This window comes from Leuresthes tenuis, unplaced genomic scaffold, assembly GCF_036924035.1.
Source record: "Leuresthes tenuis unplaced genomic scaffold, fLeuTen1.0.hap1 SCAF_14, whole genome shotgun sequence".
Lineage (NCBI taxonomy): Eukaryota > Metazoa > Chordata > Actinopteri > Atheriniformes > Atherinopsidae > Leuresthes > Leuresthes tenuis.
The window spans coordinates 22,075,443-22,098,138 of NW_027325368.1; the positions used below are offsets into that span (position 1 = coordinate 22,075,443).

General features: G+C 42.5%; 1 protein-coding gene across 1 annotated transcript; it reads right to left on the reverse strand.

The window, feature by feature from the left end:
• Window positions 1-1,847: 1,847 nt before the first annotated feature.
• On the reverse strand, window positions 1,848-6,638 carry LOC140269017 (kidney mitochondrial carrier protein 1). Its single transcript, XM_072364042.1, has 9 exons — window positions 6,402-6,638; window positions 6,148-6,295; window positions 5,738-5,832; window positions 5,447-5,532; window positions 4,670-4,765; window positions 4,458-4,582; window positions 3,794-3,917; window positions 2,871-2,951; window positions 1,848-2,354 (listed from the first exon to the last, which is right to left on the reverse strand). The coding sequence occupies exons 1-9, from the start codon at window positions 6,463-6,465 to the stop codon at window positions 2,313-2,315; spliced, it is 861 nt and encodes a 286-aa protein (XP_072220143.1). The 5' UTR covers window positions 6,466-6,638; the 3' UTR covers window positions 1,848-2,312.
• Window positions 6,639-22,696: the final 16,058 nt, after the last annotated feature.

Here is a 22,696-nt window from a genome sequence, read left to right on the forward strand (position 1 = left end):
TTCCAGGAGAGAAAACCATTCATTTACTTAAACACCCTGGGATTTTCTGAGCATCAACAAAAACCTCCCTGTCCCATATCTCAGCCTGCAACACTGAGCAAAAAGGAAAAGAGGCCTGCGATTTCTTTCTCGTCAGCACTGTGCAGCCCAGAAGCAGCACAGTCCTTGTTCAAAATGGATCAACAGACGATGATAAATTTGTCTCCTTCTTTGCGTTTCCATCTGCACATCCAATATCCATCTGTGTGTTGCAGTGCTCTCATCAGAGAAACAACTGAAAGGAGGGGGGGGAAAAGGGCAGGGTGTTTGGAGCAGAGTGGAGCCTTATCCATCCAACACAAAAGCTCACTCTGATCCCCGGAACACTATAAAGCCAGCCCCCTGCGCCCTTGGGCCAAGCAACAAATAATACCCATAATAGAGCACGTCTGTGACTGCTGGAATCCCCTGTGGCCATACTAGTCCAGCTTGTAGAAGGCTGTGCCAGAGACGTGATGCCAGGCAGCAGGCTATAACACCAATTTATGGATGCCAAATCCCAAGGCATGCCACATATTATTCTTATTCCCCCTCCCTCCTCCTTCCCAACTCGCCTCATGGACAGTGCGAGCTATTCTCCTGGCTTAATTTGACACAGTAGTCAGCCGACGTTGGAAACCAGCTCCTCCATCACGCTTTGTGGCATTGCTTGAATTACTCCTCGCAGGCATGATTGTTGCACCAACAACAAGGAGGCAGTGCAGCCGGCGAAAGGCTTAGATGAAGCAGATGCAGTACAACAATAACGGCTCTCGCACAACTAATAAGTCCCACGGTGACGCTCCCCAAATAAAAGTGACACAGACCGAGTTTACAGCAGCACTTCCCGCGCCGCGCCGCTCTCCTGAGCTCCCATCATCTCTTCAAACAACTCGGAAGAAAGAAAACTGGGAATTTTCCCCCCCAGAAATAGAACAATTACATTTCAGATACTTCTTGGAAATTCAGAAGTTTGCCGGATGCGGCATGTTTGGAAGAAAAAAGGATAAACAAAGCAAAGCAACGTGCAATCCCTCAGAAACATGAATGTGCTAGATTTGTGGCCTCATGGTCCAGCGTTGGGAATTTAAAAAGACTCAAACGGCTTACTGGTGTTTTCAACTGGGTCGAGTTGTGGCGGGTGGGTGTGCGGCTCCACAGCGCCACACTGTGGTGCGTGCAAAGCAAGACAGCTACAATGGGTTCTTTTTTCCCCCACTCCCTTTTTATTTTCAATATACAGTTCTACAGCTGCATATACACCAGAAGAAAAACAAAAACTGGCTTACACTTTGGCAGAGTCAGCAGCTCACACGATAATATATTCAGTGCCTCCAACGAAAGCTCGCAGAAGCAGACGAGCGAAAAACTTACTGGGAGCCGACCGTGCCCCAAAGCGGCGACACGAGCCTCCTAATCTGACCCAATAATGCTGAGGTGTGTATGTTATAACATGCATCACCATTTCAAATGAGCTTTTTTTTTTTCCCTTCCTCTCCTCAGTGACCTCTGACACAGGAGCTCAGGGAGTAGAGTGTCAACCCCGAGCTGCCCGGGGTTATATTTACTCTCCACGCTCACTGGTTTCCACCACAAATGCAGTGTGTGTTCTGCATCTGAGCTATTTATGCAACTGTCATTTATAACAGGACACCAGGATTTACTCTTGGCCTCTTAACTCAAAATACTGGAAGGAGACCAATAGTGTCCATAATTTTAACCTTTCACACATTCCTTAATTTAAAAAAAAAGAAAAAAAAAAAGAATAAAAATAGAAGTTTGTTGAGCGATCCCCAAACATCTGATCAAAGAGGGAATGATGGTGCCGATCGTCAGCCGTTATCCAACGCAGCTTAGGCTCAGACAGCCTGTAGCTGGCAGGAGAGCATTTTCTGCGTTTAAGCCCAAGAACCTGCAAGCCTTTTACGTACGACATGAGAAATGTCTAAAATTATCTAAAAAGGTTCAGAGTTTGGAAGTTAGGTCACATGAATCCTAGCGGAACAATGCAATGAAGCCTTTCGGTGGCATTTGTACGAGTGAAAGAAAAAATAAATTTTAAAAAAAGTCCTTCTGTGTCACAGTCCCTTCCACATACGCTGCAGGCGGCAGGAGACAGACAGCCCACACAGGAATCTGGCTGTCCCTTAACTCAGGTCTACATTTGTGTATCCTGTCCCACTGTTGGTTCCATGAAGGATCCACCATCATCATCATGCAGCCATTCCTGATTTTGGTCCTCTAAGCTTGTTTCAGCCCATACTCGTCTCTGCATTTCAGTGTCATCCCTTCAGTCACACCTCGATCTTCTTCAGCTGTTCATAAGTGAGGAAGAACTGAAGACGGAGTGAAGGAAAACAGGCATAAAGAAGTGGGTGAATGTTTCTGTTGAGCAGAATTACTCTTTTTGCACCCCCCTCCCCAATCCATTCTGCTGTAGCGACTCAATAACCTCATTACATCTTTCAGGACTAGATGGAGCAGGGCGAGTGTCTGCCAGCCGGAGTTTTCCACCACTCAGAGATCTTTAATTAGGTCTTAACATTTGCAGGAAGGCTTTTTGTAAAGTTCACTCAACACCCTTTGCTCTCCTGCACACTGAGGGCTTCTTATGTTCTCTCTCTCTGACTGGGAGTCATGGGGGTAATGAGGCAGGAGTTTCACAAAGTTATATAAAAGAGTTAGCCGGCATTAAGCTAATCTTTACCACATGAAAGAATGCCATGCATCAGTTAATACATAAGAAAAATTCTACAACTTTTCCCAGCCGATCTCTCCACATAAGAGAATGTTATATCACAAAGGTTGTAGCTTAACAAAACAGTGCATAAATAAGGCGGGTCAAAGGATACGATGATATTCCACGGTCCCAGACGGAGCCAGTTGGGAAAGAAGCCCTTGTAGAGCGCCATGAAGCCCTCTGAGCGCCACGTCTGTGAGAAGAAAACAAAGCGGCTCAACTCAAACCCAGTTTCATTTATTCATCCTCAGAGGATTGCTCTGAAGTCTGAACGTTTCATGGCTATTAAAAAGGTGAATTACTCAGTCCAAAAAAAAAGATTTTGACAGCCTTTGCTGTGATAAAGGTCAGTTAGTTCCTCACACATCCAAAGATGTTCACGTAAAGGGATACTCCAGCTATTTATAAACTGAGGTCCATAAAAATGGAGGACTAATAAAATAACTAAGTATCGGACTACGAGCTCTTAGACCTAAAAAAACAAAACAAACAAAAAAAAAAAAACGACAGAAACATCTTTACGGTTGCATTTCTTTTTTTTCTCCTTACCCCAAACTAAACTGATATCTGTCCAGACAAGCGTTTCAACATGATTCAGCTGTAATCTCAATCCATAGAAACACAGAAGCACTTAATTACCACATTTGTCTTCAGAGCATGAATGTGTTCAGGTCGAGACTTGCTTAGTGGTAGAAAACAACAAAAGAGTGAACAGCAGCGGCAGAACCTAACAGCAGATTTCACACCAGGGAGGTGGAACTCTTCCAGTCGTAATATATCTTCATTTGTAAGTCGCTTTGGATAAAAGCGTCTGCTGAATGCATAAACATAACGTAACAGCAGCAGCCAACTGACAGGGCGTCAGGGGCGGGGCCGGGTGATTTCACACTCTCAGACCTCTTACTATTTAAAAAAAATAAATAAATAAATCTGCCCATTTGCAAACTCAAACCACATGAGGCAGAAGTTACAGGCTTTGCAGAGGTTTCCCCAACATATTTACAGTCTTCAATCAGGTGTTTTTGGCTGACTGACCTGCAGTAAACAGTCGAGCGTTCCCTGGTACAGCGCCCCCCCCCTCTGATTCATCATGCGTGTGCGGACCACATCCACTGGATTTGAAGCCAAAGCTCCCGCCAGGCCACACGCAAAGCTGGACCTGGAGACCCAAGAGCACATGTTTATGTTCCCAAATTATGCTTTTGGTGCCATAGAGTCATCAGTGTATGTCTTGCTGTGACAAATCTAATTAAAAAAAAAACAAACAAAAAAAAGAATAATAAATTTGTACACATTCAAAGCTGCTCTTGAGACTTTTTCCCCCACACTCAGTTTCAGTCCAGTTCCCCAAATACAATTTGAGGAAGCCCAGACCTCAACATTACTGAAGCAGTGTGGGATCATATTACCATCCAAAGAAGAGCTTTGGAATGTCCTTCAAAAATCCTTCAAAGTATCGGTGTGTAATATTTCATGTGTATGATGACATGAAGAAGAAAAAAAAAGTGCACATAATACTAGACTAAGATTTTTTTATCCCCAATGAGACAAATGAGGGCTACAGCCTAAACAACAGACTTAGGTCTGCTTTTCATTTTTTCCAACCTGGATGCTTCCGAATGTGTTCAAATTGACCAAACTATTTTCGTACCAGTGACAACATCACAGGAGAAAAGACCTTGAGGTAACTCGAACTCACACGAAGTGCGTGTACACGGTGTCCCCCATGTAACCCGACAGGATCAGGTGCTTCTTGGTGATGTCATAGACCGGAAGCTCGACCCCCACAACGATGGCTGCCCTCTGAGCGGTTAGAGAGACGCCCTGATGCAGAGACAGAGGGATTCAGTTTAATGTTTGTCAACCTAAAGCCCACAGACAGACACTTTCCTGCCCCCAGGTCTTGGCTACCTTCCACAGTCCTCTTGTTCCCTCCTCCTGGTAGATGTTGATGAAGTTGCCCATCATGCTGCCCTGGATCACACGTCCCTGAGCCTGCATCCGGATCTGAGAGAACACACACACATGCCAACAGTGTTGAACTTTAGTGAACAAACCGTTCCCTACTGGGGCAGGTATGTGGGTACTTTGGCAGCCATTTGAATGAAAAGTCAGAACAAGATTTTTATTTTTAAACAGGGATTTTTGCCAGTTGGAATGTTGCAACACATTTCTTGATCCTCGCTCACTGTAATTCTTTAGCCCGTTTGCAACGGCTGCTTGAGCAGACCAGCTTTGGCTCATTTCCTGGCCCTGAGATGACTTGATGGGTACATTTTGTACACACAGCCACGAAACGCAACGTTCCAAACCTGCAGAAGCACGCGTTCGTCTGTTAACCCTTAAAACACGCACCGAGTCTAATAAATGCCAGACAGTGCCCAGGCAAAACATTATGAGCCCAGATAAGTAGTGGCAGTCATGCGCCTGTATCATTAACAGAACACTATGTGAACACTTTGAGGCTGTGGTCTATAAATAATCCAAAAGTGGGGTCACGATAGCACCGGGACTACGGGGTCACATCAACAGGCGAGCTCCCGCCTTGGATCTGCCTGGAATTTTACACCAGGCATTACCCTAGTTTTGGAAAACTGTCAGACCTGTGCTACCGCTTTAGAAGTAGAAAGAGAGGTTTCAGAAGGACAACAACAAGATCAGATTACGTTTGGGTTTGCAAACAAGTACCTTTAGCACATCCGTCGGGTTGGCAATGGAGGAGGAGATGACTCCAGAGAGAACCCCACACGCCACGTTAGTCAGCAAGGTCTCATCTGAAAGCCAAAAAGAAACTGAACAAATCTGACACCAACTCTGCAGTGCACTACATTCAGTGCAATAGTTTTTATGTTTAAAGACGTCAAACCCAAACATCTGTGACCTTGGAAGAGAAATGTGTTGAGTGCCTGCAGGCCATGTTGTGTGTATGCATACAGCACATGCGTGTTTCAGAGAGCAGGAACAGAAACCGACACTCACCTTCTGGTCTGTCGACAAGCAGTCGCTTAAAGCTCTGGTATGTGCCGATTTTTATGGTCCCATAGGAGGCCTGGCGCAGAATGGCGGGAGCGATTCTGCAAAAAAAAAGAGATAACTTTATTTAGGTAGCAAATTTTAACTGTATCAAAGCTTTGAGCTCATCAGAGCCAACACTACAGCATACTGATAAAAGTCGATTCTAAGCCAACCCTCCAGCCCGGTCTTTAGACAGGATAAATATGGAGTTAAGCAGAAACACAAGTTGCTAGAAAAATGGGAAAAAATGTGTATGAGAAAAAAAAAAAAAAAAAAGAAGGAAGCGTTAAAAACAAATGTCATGTACAGGGAGGCTATTCATGCAAAGTCATGCAAAGCTGCGGAGACACGCCGTGTAAAGTGAACCCACTGACCCTGAGTAAAGCGCCCGGAGCCCCTCCTCTCGTCCTATCCTCATCATCGCGTGGAGCATGCCTCTGTAGCGAATCTCTCGGTATTTAACGTCGCCCACTTGGCCTTGGACTTGAAGACGCGTCTTGGCTAGGTCGATAGGAAAAGTCCCTGCAACATAGAGGAAAGCACAGGTTATTTAAACTGTGCGAGTCACAAGCAGGTTGAGAACGACTCGATGCCTTCTCACCGCACGGCCTCCAGACGCATCACTCACCGCATTCCGCCGTCATGGAAGCTAGCCCGCCGAAGACGAAGGGCTTCCAGTTAACGTTAGACATTTTCTCCGGCAGTATACCAAGACGCAGTGAGAACCTCCCGACAAAACCCAGTAATACACAGCCACTGCTTTTGCTGCGTAAGTATCGGGTTCTACCAGGGTTAGAAGAGTCCTGGTTTACGTCGCTCCTCAGACTGCCGGGTTTTGAAGACGCTCAGCTCCGCCTACCTGCCTGCCGCTCCTCCGCCGGCTGCTCTCCTTCTTGTTCCCGCCCACTGTCTGTTGCCAGGCAACCATACCAGGCAGTAGTCGGAAGCTAAGGGTTCTTTAAGGTCACAGCACAATTTTAAAACTCAACGACCTTATTGATTATTAGGCTATAGTTATATTTATACTTTTCTTTTTTTTTATCTTACACGAAAAATTAGTCAACTTCTTCAACTTCTTCTATATAAAGTCAAATGAATTATAAAGAACACAGTCGCTCAATTTTAAGATTTTAATTATGAGGACATTTAACAAAAACTGAGCCAAAATGCACACACGGGGTGCGAAACAGTAAGTCCACTCTTACTGCTTCCATTGGATTTAAGAGGATTAGTAGTAGCCAGGTACTGCTAATCAAACACACTTGATTAACTGATCATCATCAGTGTGAGCACTTCTTTAAAAGCAGAAGTTTTGTCAGTTTGCTGGTCTGGAGCATTCAGGAGTTTGTGAACACAATGCCAAGAAGTAAAGACATCAGCAATAGGGGAGGGGTTGTAAGGTAATTTCACAACAATTTTGATTCCATCATTTTAAAGTAAGAAAGCTGATTCACAAGTGAAAAACACTGAAGACAGTTGCCATTCTTCCCAGGAGTGGACATCCTAGCAAGTTCACCCCAATGCCAGACCATGTAGTGATCTGCAGACCAAACTATTCCAAATGTGAGGCCATCTGACTGACAGATAAAGCTTGGCTGAAACTGGGTCATCTACAGGACAATGATCCCAAACACAGCAGCAAATCTACAACAGAATGTCTGAAAAAGAAAAGAATCAAGGTGTTGCAGTGACCCAATCAGAGTCCTGACCTCAACCTGATTTAAAAGCTGTGGTGGGAGCTTAAAAAGAACATATATATAAGAAAATGCCCATAAACCCCAATGAACTGAGGCAATGTTGTAAATAAAAATTCCTCTACAAAAATGTGAGAGACTGATAACATCACACATGAAAGGATAACTTCAAGTTTTTGCTGCTGCAGATGCTTCTACACACAGCGGAATCATTGGGTGTAGTTTTTTTACTCACTGCATCTTCATTTTAGTTTAGTTTTGTCATGTGTTGTTGTTAATCTGAAGTAGAATTCATCTATCTAGACCAGATGATTTGTTATGCCCAGAAAGGTAAGTCTGTATTAAGTATCTTTAAGAACCTTGTGTTAGGCAGTTGTTCATATTTCCTCATATTTCTGTCCTTTGATTCTAAAATACCATGGAGAAATAAAAGTTATTAGAATAATAACTTTATTTGTATAACTCAGAGTTAAAAAGTGTCTCCCAGTGTGAATGAAAACCACACATCCGACATAAGTATACACATTCCAACAGACAGACACATATTTGACCATACGATCTCAGATTTGTTCCAGCACACACACTTCCATACACACAAATAAAAGTAAACTACGGCTCAAAATAATAGGACAAAGATTAAGGAAAAGCTAGCAGTCTGTACCGGTGACGGGCTATGGAGGACTGAGAGATACACATGGAAAAAGTGGGTTTCAATGATCAAGGCAGGAGAAAATTTAAGTGTGAACCAAAGTGGCGTTGGTTTTGTTGTCCGAGTTTTCCCTATCGTAAGCTACTTTCCTGCCAAGGTTAAAGACCCTGGTTTGTTTCTTTGAGGTTTTCCTTCCCCAAGGCGCCTAACATGCATGCTTTTGGATGGTGGGAGGAAGCTGGCCTACCTGGAGAGAACCCATGCATACACAGGGAGAACATGCAAACTCCACACAGAAAGGCCCCAGCCAGGAATTGAACCTGCTGTGAGGCAACAATGCTAACCACCTCACCACCGTGCAGCCCAAAGATGATACCAAGGGTCTTCGCAGGTGATTTGATGTTGCTGGCGAGGGGGCCGATGTACTGACTGACCTCCTTAGAGAATTCATGTCATCTCATATTCTGTTTCAGGCATCATTACTTAAGTTCAAGCCATAACAAAGGCACCGTCGGGATGACTTCTGAGTCATGATGAGGATCCTGAACCCAGTGGAAGCAGCTGAATTGTAAGAAGTTGTTCAAAGAATACTGTGTTATCGTGACTAACGCACTTACCAGAAACATGGGAAATCAGCTTCTCCCTTTTTACCGGCTAAGAATGAAGAACAGTCACAGTTATATTCTGAATGTCCTCTCCACCAGAACCAATGTATACGTTACATTGATGAGGCATTTCACCTCTCATCCGAAAAGCCTCTTCAGTTCTAATTAGTTGGAGGGAAGATTCAGCTTATTACTAGTTGGCTTTGTGGGTCGTTAAGGTAACATGTGTAAAACTGGCTTACCTGATAACTGTGTGAGTTGTTTCAGTCATTCTCACCTGTGAGCTGGGACCTGCCTGATCAAGCATGTTTTGGTCACAATATCCAACGTGTGAATGGTTGTGAACCCGCCTGAGGAGGAGCGTCAAGGGTGCATTGTAGGTGCTGGAAAGGGGATATCTGAGACAACCGGAAGAAGTCTTCAGGTCGAGACTCAGTAGTTCACCTAAATCTTAAGGAAAAGGAAACTTATTTAAGAGACAGCAATATACACAATTTAGACAGAGAAGACCGATGGTTTGAGAGAGGAGTCAAAGAGGCCATTTTTGTTAAAATGATTGTAATATTTTTTTCTTTTTTAATCTACACTTTTTCTCTTAATAAATACTGATATTCATAATACTGACTAGCTCAACTTTGTGTGTTCCAGCTTGTTTTATTGACATATTTTGATGAACACATGTTCTCCACCTCAAAAGAAAACTGTATACAACATGTCCTCAGACGTAATTTTAGTTTATTCCTATGTGGTTCCAGTTTACATAAAGACACATGTTCGTTACGCGCAATACAGCTTCAAATGTGCTGCTGAGCATATCCCTTCTGCCATTGTGCCAGAGGTGGAGTACACCCTGGATGGGCTGCCAATCCATCGTAGGGCACAGCTCAACCACACAAACCAAAATGCAACTCGAAAATCACAAGATCAAATTAATCGTCATGTGAACAGTTTATTTTGAAATCAAAATCCACAATTCACTAAGTGTCTGGTGGTGTGAAAACTTGGGATTAATTTAAAATCTATCAAAAACCCTTAAAATCCTTAAATGTGAGTCAGCACAGAAGTGTGTTTTATACCTGTAGTTTTACTTTTCTGCCGCTAGAGGTCAGGATAACACCACTGTCTTATTCCCCCAAATCCACAGCTTATCTGTCTCTTGTGATGGTGGTCTGACTGCCTCAGTATCACATATGAACCTGCTTCATGCGTGAACTCAGACAGCAGGAAGACTTCATCTACATCTGAAGCTAATCGGGATCGATCACATATTTGTCTGGATGTAGATTTGCTCAAGAAGAATGTGCTTCATCTTTATCTGTTCACCATCATATTTGTCCTTCTGGACTCAGTTTGTGGGAAACTGCAGGATTTTTATTTTTTTTCCCCCCGACTGCAAGACATTCTCCCAGAGCATATTTATCATTTTCATATGCTAGTTGTATTGTCTGATTAATGGGTTTGTTATGGGTCAGTAACCCCAGAATTGCCATTGGTACATTATTAATGACCAGGAGATAGAGAAGGTGCGTGCATCACCGTGCACATTCCTATATTTACGTGTGAGTGTGTGCGTGTGTGGTGTGCGCAAGGTTGAGTGCGAGGCACAACATCGACAAACGGAAATAGATGAATGGAAATATTGCAGTTTTATCTGAAACCAATAAGCACAGGGAAGTGTGGTGCGCCTAATATGGCCACATTTAATGTGGTGATTTGTCAAAAGAGAGCCTGAGAAGAGAGCTGGGATGGAAGAGGGGGAGATATATCTGTGTTTGGAGGTCTATGAAATGAGGAAGGAGAAAGTTGTGTTATTTAGGAGAGAGAAGTCAGAGTACACTTGTGGCCGTTTGCTTGAAATGTATCCACAGTTACCTTAGAGCTCTGCAGGTACCGTACAGACACAAACAGATGTAGGTGTTAAGAAATACTTACCAAACTCGCTCCAGTGAGTCATCCTTGGCAAAATGTGTATTACTGATGCCAAAATCAACACTTGATCATTGCATTATACACATGATTGGGCGGTTCTTCTTACACAAAATGCATCCTATAGTTTCTGTGTCAGTTGTTGCCTTCTTGCTGTGAGTGACTGGGGGGAACATTGTACTAATGTCACTGATTATCACGAGGCTGATCATTGTTAAATCTCTGCAAAAAAGCGTGTGTGATATTGTGTTTTGACAATAAACTAAGTGGATTTGTGGCCACAACACTGTACTGTACACAGTGTGAGCTGGGATGTATGGAAACTCATGTAGAAATTGTTCTCTTACATAACGATGTATCCCACCGCCGGCTCGTGGTCTCTCAGAGACACACACACAGAGCGTGAACTACATGAAGGCCCTCAAATGACTTCTTCCACGTTTGCAGAAATCCACTTGTTTGTTTTTTGCTGAGATACAAAAGATTTTAATGGGTCAGGCAAGTTAGGCAACTAAATCTGCCCTTTTGTTTTTAGGCTACTTTTGCTTTTCCAAAACTCTGAACGGTTTGCATGATCAAGCAGCATCTCAGCCCAGTTAATGTGACCTAACAAAAGAAAAGAAAAATAAATAAATCAAAGGACCGAAACACTTCATGCATGTCTCAGAATGAGTTCATTCAAGTGTAGCAGCGACAACAACTTGCCCTGATAAAGAAAGCGCTGCCAGTAATAACACACTGACCTAAAAACAGGGAGCATCGCATAAAAGACAAACGTTCATCTTTCAAGTTTGAAGGCAGCTTTTCAGTTTTAGAAAACTACCATGATAACAAACTAAAGGGTTCGATGACTAAACTCCCGACTGAATCGGGATTTAAGCTCTCAAAAATTGTGAAAATTTACTGGGGGAACTCAAGAAGAACAGATGGCTACCATTCATGAGCTGAGTGGTGAGTGTTCTTACTTCACTTTTCCTCCAGTGTGTTCATCAGCGTGTGAGTTTGTGTAAGATAAATCAAAAAGCACTCTGAAGCATTAAAGATGTGAAAGACTAACAAGTACTGCATGAGTGACAGTTTACGGCATCTTTTTTTTGCATCTTAAAGACATCTTAACACTTGTACCATGTCCACTGTTGCGGAACACTGGACACAGTATGATGTCAAATACACATGTGAGCACATCGGTGTAAATGAAATGCAGTTGTATTTCAGGCTGTCTTTAGAGGTCGGGAGTTGGGGGAAAGAACCAGCTGATTTTTGTGCTGAAGTGTTTTAACACCCACACATATCCTCAACATCTTACAGCTCTTTTATTTTTTTTCCAGAATTACTCAGAGAATTATACCCATTCACACTTTTCCCATTCAATTACCCATTCAAGCGATTATTAGCTGGGAAAAGGTGAGGATACATGCATGTAACACACCCTCCCTTTTTGGTGAAGTATTTTTACTCCTACCTCAGGGCGGTATTGAACTTAATGGGAAGCGAAAGCTTGTCCACTATGGTTAGCGTGTGCTGTGTGTGTGTGTGTGTGTGTCCTAGTTGTTTATCGTGCTCTCTCGCTGGCTGTGCTCCTCACACCCTCCAGCTCTAAGAACATGGGCTCATTGCTACGACAAAGAATGCAACCTGCTGCAATGTGATTGGCCGGATGTGAGTCCGCCCGCTCCTCCGTTATGCATTGAGACTGGAAGCGAGAATGTGAGATAGCTCTGACGTGAAAATAGCCTTGTTTTCTAAGTCTGTGTTTTTTTTTACGGTCACATTGTGATTCCCATAAATCCCTGCTTTGAATTTTTAATCTAACGCCGTATAAGGAATTGACTTTGGAATGTCACTGCACATGTCTTTGAATCACTGAAATTCTTCCTGTTGTTACATTGCATGTGAAGACATGTCCACCTCCAATATGAGTACATGCAGGGGTTAGTATTTAGTGAACATTTTTGTGTGTGTACCTCAGGGTCACTGCCATGTCAGCAGGACTCCCTTGCAGAGGCCTCCAAAAAGCTGAAGTTGGAGGTTTCTCAATGACAGAAAATTCTCTGGAAAAGCTCATATTAAACACATGATTTAAAACCGAGATAAATCCAACTTGCCCAGGCCTTGGAGACTGACCTCTGCAGCTGACTTACTCCACTTTGATCTGCTGGACACAAGCTTTGTCACTTCCAGGAGGAAAGGGAGGCTGGCTAGTGTCAGTGAGGCCGTGTGGATGAGAAATGCAGGGACAAAATCATCCATCTTCAAAAAGCCTGACCGAGAAAACGAGGAACCTTGAAAAGTTAGAAAATATGAGTAAAAAGGCAGCATTGTGTTCCCGTGAGATTGTCAGTGGGCATTTACCACACCCCAGAAAATCTGATAGGCTGGACATAAGTTCCAAAGCTCTATGGAAATATGGAGAAATATATTGTGGGGTAGATCACTTCTGTTGTGTCAGCAAGTTTGGTTCTCAATGCTCCCTTTCTGAAAATTCTCTCTGAAAATGTGGATAAGTTGCAAAAATCTGACATAAAAGCATCCCTTTTAAAGCCACCAAAACACTTTTACACATTTAGAAAATGAATTATAACATATTTGGTCCCCGTAATCAAAAGCAAGGCAGTTATGACGAAAAGTGAAAAATATAATCAACCACCAAGAAAACGAAAAGAAAAAAAGAAAGCTAGAGGTGCACAATGTGAATGCTATGAATTCATTGGGCTGTGGAAATAATCTACAACCCAGAAAGTTTTGCTATTATTCAGAAATGGCACTGAGAGAGATCTCTGAAAAAGAAATGATATATGCAGTCATGTTAAAAAAATGTTAATTGGATATTCTATGGATCAGGACATAAATGGAAGAAAAAAGTCAGCAGATCGTTCCCAGGTCTTAGAAATGAGGTGAACACAATCTCAGATAACATTTTACACTGCGGCATTTTTTATGAAACAAAAAGCAAACCAAAATGCAGAAGCAGAAGCAGATCCCATGACTCAGCTGCTCGTAGAACCACCTTTGACGGCAATAACTTTAACGTAAACGTTTTCTGTATTTTTATCAGTCTGTTGGAGGATTTCTGGTCCACTTCTCTTCACAGCGTTGCCTCAGGTCAATGAGGTCTGCAGGCATTGTTTTATTCGCAGCTCTCTTAATGTCCCTTGCTGGAACATCCGCTCCAGGGAAGATTGACAGCCGTCTTGAATGTTTTCCGCTGGTGTGTGTATATAAGAAGTAATTTTGTATGCTCAATCCTGTCTTTTTGATCTTCCCTTTTTCATTCTCACTGAAAAGCAGGCAGTGGTTCTCTTTAAGGGTGACTGGATGTGTGTCAAATATAATCTTGTCAAGAACATGACACGACGAGAGCGGCAATGTCTGCAAAAGGCAAAAATAACATTTGGTAAGAGTTTGCCTCACAGACTAAACCAAGCTGGTCCTCCTGGCTACGCAGTGTGGAAGGAGAAGGTTATTTGAACGTATGTCAGCAGGTGTTTAGCGTGGTTATTTTTTATGTCAATGAAATGTAAAACTGGAGCGTTTGAGTTGTCTGTTGAAAGAATTGGCCTTATATGGAAGCCACTGGTAAAGAAGTACATTAAGGATGGTCCATAATTCCAAGTGATGCCCAAGGGTACATTTATAATAATCTCTCACAATCTTTTACTCCATTTAGGTCTGTATTTAGAGCCATTAACCCACCGTATGTAGCCCCTTCTCCCTCACTCCTTCATTCTGCCTCTTAATAGCCTGGATTAGCTGCTGCTTTAATAGACTCATCCATCTCCTCTGTTTATTCACTAGTTTCACACACACACATTTTCTCTCCACCTCTTTCTCCTTCCATCTTCTTTGCTCATGGGCAATTACACAAACAAATGCAGTTTATTTTCCACTCTATCTGGCTGCAAGGCAAATGAATGAATTTATCAGGCCGTTACTTTTTTAGTCGAAGGTCAGTTGTTGTGTTATATCATCACTGAGAAAAGGTGAGGTCATGCCGTCGCTCCTTTAATTTGCACAGCACATTAGCCATGCAGATTTATGGAAATTCTTGCCACAGACTTTAGGCCTCTGATTGGCCAACGCCTAACACCCCAGCAAAATAGACTTAGAGTTCAAAGCTGCATTAGCATAGCTTGACATGAGGGGAGGGCGAGAGGGAAGGCTTTCTCTCGAATGACGTCTTTGGGTGGCAGTCGTCAGACGTATGTAGGAAACCCACACACTCAGAACTCTCATACAAAGATGGATGTACATCAGGACAAATCACAGATGCCCAAAGAGTTCTCCTTTTTTTTTCTTTTTCCCCCCACAGAAAATGATTCAAATGACTCACCTCACAGTAACGCCTTCTAATCAAACACAATGATGTCTGGATCTAACCTCATTCACATCTCACACTAAGACCCACTGATGCGGAAGAAGTTTTTTTTTCTCAAGTGCAGTCATTGTTGTGAGGTAACTTCACAGAACACGGTTCAGCTGTAGGATGCAGCAGCGTGGGGCTTTGTGTCGACATGCTGTTTATTGATTAGCTGCCATTTCCCTAAACCAGCTTGTAAAACAAGGAAGCACCCTGAAGCAGCTGGGATCTCACGCACACAGAGACACAAATTGGCATGTTTAAGCCAGTGTTACTGTAAAGTGACGGTGGGGGCTGCTGACGTACATGCTTCAACTTTCAGCTGTCACCCGCCCGTTGTTCCCTCCTCCCCCGTACGCCAGCCCTTCAATCCTTGTGTCCTTCCATCGTGTTTTCCTTTTGCTCGAGGGGAGGAAAATTCCTCTTATCAGCTCCAAACAGATGCAGCCGTGTGCGTGCACGTGTATGTGTGTGTGTGCATGAGGATAATCCCTTGCCCCTGATTGGCTCAGCAGTAACCCGTTTTTGGTGTAGGTGATGACTTGGGGGTTTATTTTAGAAATGGCAGGTTCCATTTAGCTTTTTAAAGGTTGTGTCTTTTAAATTGTTCAGCAGTAATTACAATGTGAAGCATCTAAGAGTGGTATTCCCGAAAATCCATTAACTCTTACCTAATCAGATTTCATTTGCATATGTCAGTGCATTTGAAAGCATCACTCTGTGTGTGTGTGTGTTTGCGTTAGTATATAGTGACCCAGTGAGCTTGTCTAAGAGCATTAGTGTCAGTTCAGCTTTTTCTGTTTTTACCAGCTTGCTCCTTCTGAGAATTTGCCTTCCTCACACATATTTGTGATGCCTTGCATGATGGTTGTGTCTGTATCTGAGTGTGTGCATTCTGTAAAGTTACACCTGTCCAGCCACAATTGAAAGCGAACACCCGTCACTTAATTATAGGATGATTTCACAAGACCAATCACCTCTGTCACCATCATCTAAGTTCAGCATCTGCTGGCTGAAGACGCAGAGCAGGTTTTTTTTTGTTCACTCCTCCATTCAGAGCCGCAGCCACGATCACATGAGCAACCCTGTCGCCAAAAATTGAGAAAAACGAAAAAGTCTCCCCCCTTCTAGTTGCCATAGTAACCAGTGATTCACCGCATCTGGCAAATTATAGGGCTGTATTGAAGGGCGAGAGGGTGTGCGTACGTGAGAGTGTGAAGCGTGTGTTGTCGTGTGGGATTGTGGGAGAGCGTGTGCCTCTGCTGCGTACAGAAATTACAGAAAAGAGGTTCAGGTGAAAATCAAAGGGAAAATGGAACAATTTTCTTTTTTCTCAGCTAATCAGCGACTCTCACGAGACAACAGGACAGAAACATTTAGAGTCAATTATGCCACATTAGACTTTATCTTTCAGTGTTACTAATGTTTTCTAACCTCGCTGCGCATGAACAAATGCAGAGAAGGAAACAGGGAAAATGGCGTCTCCAATGACCTCCATCACTGGTGAGAGCTGTTGAAGTATGTGTAGAAAGAGCTTTGGGCTTTAAATGATGCAAACTGTGCTATCGAGATTGAGGGAGTCACACTCATGTGAAATCCAAACAGCCTCCTCTTCCCTCTTATATAAAACCCAGTGAACAAGTGGATCAAGAGGAAACAATAGCTTCCTTCCAGTTATTTCAGCTGCGAGCAGCACCACGAAATTCATCTGTCACAATTGTTATGCACAATCAGTGCTACTGATGACAATGACATCTTCCTCCTTTATGCTTACATGGCTATTATTTTTCTTTACTGCATTTAGATTGTTTTACGAACTAATTTCCAAAAAAAGATAGAAATAGGAACAGCTGATTCCACGATGTCGCTGCATGTATTAATGCAGTGCTGAGCCTCCTCTGTTTGGTGTGTATGAACTACCAAAGAAGAGCAGGGCATGTTGTTATTTATTTATTTATTTTTTGCTTATAAGGCGTGAAAAAGGCTTTGATGTTGATGTGGTTGCTGCTATGTTTGTGCGTCAAAGTGAGCTAATTGTACGTGTTTAAAGGAAGCTGTGCTTATTGAGCATGGCCTGTGCATCATCAGCAGTAAGATCAAAATGAGCACATCGCTGCTTTATTGTTGGTTGTTCGTGATTTATCGTTTGTTTATTCTTATTCAGTTACAATAAAAAGAAGCTGTAATCAACAGGCTAGCCAATGAAGAAGAGTTTTTTTCTCCCTCTCAACAGGCTGGAAAAAAGAAAGACATGTCGCTTATGTTGAAACCGTGGGAAACTGTAGGTGCCATTAAAGACAGATCAGGTTGTGCTGCGTCATGTTTTTTTTCGCAGGAAGGCGCAACTGAAAACAATTTTTTGGTAGTTTTCAGTATAAAATTACAATTTCAGAATACAATTAAGCTGGGCAGTGAAGACACTAAAAAAACACTTCTGTGTGTTGAAACAATTGAACAAATTTAGATTTAAGTTTTGGTTCATTTCATCGGAGAAAAAATTCTCAATTGAATTCTGTTCTTGTTTCTGCATCTAAAGATGGAGACTGGCATCACCATTCATTTGATGTCCTTTCCCCCGTTGTCCTGTTGATGGATGTAAGTCCAATATTCCCTCTTCCTTTAACACAGTTTTTCACAGACTCCTGAGGGATCTGTCTCTTTAGCTGCTAAATGTTCCACTATGAACATCGGTTACTGTTGTCCCCAAATTTGTGTGCTTGCTGCTCGGTGCATAGCAGGCAGCAGATTAATCAGAGCTTCTGAGCTGACAACTGCTGGCTGCTTCAACTAGAAACAGCACTGACATGATAAGTCGGAGTAAAAAAACAATAAATTGCGCCACGCCTGAATGTAACATGTATTTACAGCCTCAGGGCTGTGTATGCATGTAATTTACTGAATATATTTTTGCTTACACTGTTAATTATTGAAGACAGCTTCACAGTTGTTTAATTTATTCAGGTATTAATGTCTTTTTTGATCAGACACAATGAAAAATAAACAGTTTTTCATGAGGATGAATTGCATCCTGGGTTAAAACATGAAAAATGACAGCACAGACGTAGTGTTAGCACAATATAGTACATGCTCACAAGAAGCACGTTTCACAGTGGAGAAACCAGAGATCAACCTTACTTTGTATGGCTTTAGCACTTCCCTATAAATCACATGGGTGAATAGTCTGTGTTTAAGGTTTAAACACCCCCCATTAAGGAGTCATGTATAGCTGTCAGCATGCTGTATATTTGGAACATTTAGCAAGCTAGAAAAATAATGCATGCGGCATGAGTTGAGTGTTCTTCCCTTTCTTTTCCTGTGACGGCATCCCAACTCATCTTCACCCTTAGAATGATACGTCAGAAATGTTTACCCCTTGGAACTCGGACGGACATTGACATCTTTATTATCACTGTAGATTCAATTTGAGGGCGCAAAGGAGAGAGAAATTATGAGCTGTGCTGAAGAAGGGGGGAAAGGCGGGAGAGAAATGAGAAATACTGTGGAGGAGATGCGAGATGGACAGCTGATAGAGGAAAGATGGAGGAGAGGAGGAAAACAGAGGAAGAGAAAGGTGAATGATTGATGGATGTGTGTTTGTGCGACTGTATGTGAGAGAGGAGAGAAGAATACCGAGAGAGAAAGAGGTGTGTGAGGGCGCCATTAAAGCCTTGTACCATAAATCTCTGACAGTGCGTGTGTGTGTGGAGATAACGGAGGGATGTCTCTCTCCATTCTGGCTCTGTCAGAATGATTCATGCATCCCTTTCTTCCTCCCTGTGAAATATTAGAGGGGAGCCCAGTGTGTGTGATCTCGGCCAGCATGTGGCCAGCTTGTTTGGTAAGTCTTCACCTCTTATCAGCACTCACATGAGGAATTGTAGGTGGGAGACTTTTGGCCGCCTGGAAAAGGAGGTAAAATGACCCAGAAACACACTCATACACACAGATGAACAGAAAACACACAGAAATGCAGGAAAGTTTGAGGTGAGGGAGAAACAGCCAACAGCTGACAATGACAGCTCTCTTGATCGAGGGCTGCATGCTTGACAGTAGTGATTGATTACATAATGGAGCACATTTCAGCGCTCCGCTCTTCATTTAGCTGACAGTATTTTCTTTATGGCACCTTGTGTTATGGTATCATAATCATGCCTGTGCCGCTGGAGCGCCTGGGGAATAAATCTTTATAATCTCCCTGCAGCGCGTGACACACTAGGAGACGAATCTGAGCAGTCGCCACAGCTCAGGCCTGTCTCTCTCCCTCATGTTGCTGAAAATGGCCGCCTGGGCTGTCAGTCACCTCACAGTCAGCGGCAACACGGACAGACAGAAGGACAGACAGGAAGAGAAGAAGGAGGGCAGAAATATGGGAGAATGTGGTCCTCTTCAAGTAGAACACCCACAAACAAACATTTTAAAAAGCTGAATAATGGAGTTGCTTTGGGTATTTCTCTTTATATGCACTCCAATCAATGTTTTATACAACACTGTAAAAAAGTCTACAGATTTGTTTTGTTTTGTCTTGTTTTCAGGTTTTAGGTTCATTTCTCTGGTCATGTTTTTTCCCCTGCCACGTTAGTTTCATTCAAGTAACCTGTTTTTGTTCACAGTTGCACTCCATCACCAATCACCTCCCCACAGTATTTAGTTTCCAGGTTTCCCAAAGTCATTGCAGAATCATCACCTCACATTCCATGGCTCATGTCAAGTTTGCGCATGTTTTGTCAGGTCAGGTTTTGCCTCATAGTCTAGTTTCGTCTTGTTTTGTTTCCACAGTTAAGCTTTTTGATATCCGGCTCAGCCGCGCTTTTTGTTCTTGCTTTTTGTAAATAAATCTTGTTTTTCTTGAGTTAGCACACTAACACAAATCTTCTGTTCACATACAACCACTTCACTTTCAGGTAGAACTTGTTTTGAGAAGGTTTAAGGGTATTCAGGTGCGAGTGGAGAATGTAAAGAAGAATTTTTTTGTCTTTTTTACTCCAAAGAAATCCTCCTAAAGACTGTGAGCTGGCGTTGTAGATCTTTTAGAGAAAGGTCAAACTATATAGCTGCTTTAAAGGGGCAGAGTAGATGGTGGGAGAGCAGAGTGTGCGCTTCATAAACCGGAAGTTTACATATAAGTTGCATTGGGTCTGTTTTATGATACAGCCACACTTTCAGATGTGATATCATAAGGACACAAAGGGTGGACATAAAAGCTTTTTGAAGCAGTCACTTTTAAAGCTGCTGTACAGTTTAACTTCACAGAGCCTCTTCTGGGCATCTGCTTCTTGTTGCACAAGTTATGTGCCTCTTGCCTGGTCATAATCACAACTTTTTGAAATCTAATCTTTAAGTTTTTCAAAATTCTTTTTATCCTATCCAGCTGTCCTCTTAATAAGCTGATCTTTGCTAAAGTGGGTTTTGGTGACTGCACACATCACAGACTCATCCATGCAAGATATCTCTTGCTGTGGATGGACGGCCAGCTGAGTCGAGAGGTTGAAAAATAGAACCAGAGAAAGACTGTATGGGCAAAAGCAGGAGGCAGATGAATGGAACGGAAGGAAGAGGGGGAAGGAAACTCCACCGAAACTGGTGATGAGTGTGGAGAAGACAGAGATGGAGAGAGGAAAGAACATGAAGAAATCCAGAGATGATGAGTGAGGAAATGATGAATGGGCTAAAAGAGAGACAGATGGGCTGAGCTTGGCAGAGAAATGGAAACAGTAAGTCAAAGGGACGCTCATGAACCCAGTGATAATGATGACATACACACTGTAAAACACCCAGAGGCTGGAATCATCCTCACACATAGATTTCCGCTTAAAAGCAAAGCATATGTAGTGATATAAATATTAGTTATGAGACCCTTTGGCTGGTGTTACGATGACACAAACAAGAGAGTGATTTAATACAGCAATATACTGATGTGTCATTTGAGCATTTGTTTTGACTATTCATGTGTACAGATGCAATGTAGAATGAAGATCTTTAAGAGAAGGATATTCAGAACGGATGTTCAGGAGGAAGAAACTGGAGAGATAAACATGAATCATGTAAGGTGTTACTTTCCATCTATGCTTCAACTATATGCAGTACAGATCGCTCTTTTTTTGCTGCCAGTTGTACAGTAGCTGCTGCAGAATCTAGTATTAGTAAGAACTTTAAGGAAAAGTTTGATATTTTCTGAAAGACATTTTTTTAACACAGACAGAACATTGACGACAGTCTTAAAAATGTACTAAAATTATGGGAAACTCATTGGAGCACACCAATGACAGGCCTGTACGACGAAGCAGGATTAGTGTCTTAGAAAGGTGACTTGAGGTTCAGGTCTGGATTTTCAGTATCAACCATCACCTAACCTAAATCAAATTGCTTTTATGTCTGTTCTTTATTCAGAACAAGGAGACTTCAAAAGAAATCAATAATTATTTGTATATTACTTAAAAATACGAATAGGCTACATGATAGATTTAAATCAGTGAGGTGCTAAATGAAATAACCATGTGCTTGTGCCTTTAAAGTATTCATATGTGAGTGATTTACGCTACTATGAAAGCTTTAAACCTCTGAATTGCCTCACAGTTCTAAAGGTGTGTAAAGAAAAAGTGATATCAAGATAACAGGAAGTGCACCAGAGCGTCTCTCTTTTGAAAGTTAGCCCAGAATTTGAAATTAGGCTTTATGGACCTAATATGGATGAAAATTAAGAAGCTATAATGCTTACTCTTTGCTTCAAATATTTTGAGAGACAGATTCCAGAAGACTGCTAAGCTGACATCACTGACAATTTAGTCTGTTTCGACAACAGAAACTCTTGCTCAGATCCGACTGGCCCAGAGCGCAGGGACCTGAGGTGTGAGGTAACATGAGTAGCCTGAGAAATGAGGTCGATGGGTGGATTCTTTCTTTGGATTCTGTTTAGGGGCCTTGGGTGTGGTCTTTGCAATGTGTTCAAGTGCCAGCAACAGGGCCTTTTGATGTCAGAGTATAATGGCTCTTAAATGTGCAGCCTGAGGCTTGACAAGTTGTACATATTTGGAAAACTGCACAACAATCACTACTTTAATTACCACTTACAGTAAGTACTTTTGCTGTGTTCCATCTGAGACAGCGTTAGCCTGTAAAAGTCATCGTTTTGGAAGTAATTGCAAAATCTCTACTTTGTGACACATGTAACTGTACTTGCACAACACTCTCAGGTTTCTCAGGTCACATTGAGAAGCTGCGAATAATCTGGACCTTCGTTTACTCAAATTCGATGTTACATCACACATAATTACTCAACCTGGAGAAGTGGAATTTATCCAACAAAAAAAAAAATCGATGTTTCATCTCACGCCCCGTTACGTAGCCTGTTGTGACGTCACCACCTGACATGTGGTACATCCCTCCCTCTCTCTCTCTCTCTCTCTCTCTCTATTATACAAGATGCATACATCCTCACGCACACACACATGCACAAGCACGCGCACACACACCATCATAATGGAGCAATTATCCTCTCCAAATCCGATCTGCTCCTCTGATTGTAATTTGCATTTATTATTAGCCTTCAGCCTGCCAGAGGCTGCGAAGCGTGCGGATGGATGGTCACACACCACGTCACACTGATAGACCTGCACAGATGCTTCATAAACATGGCGCCCCAGGACCCAGTAACATGAGCATGAGTGTAACCCACATGCATCCCCCTCATATGAA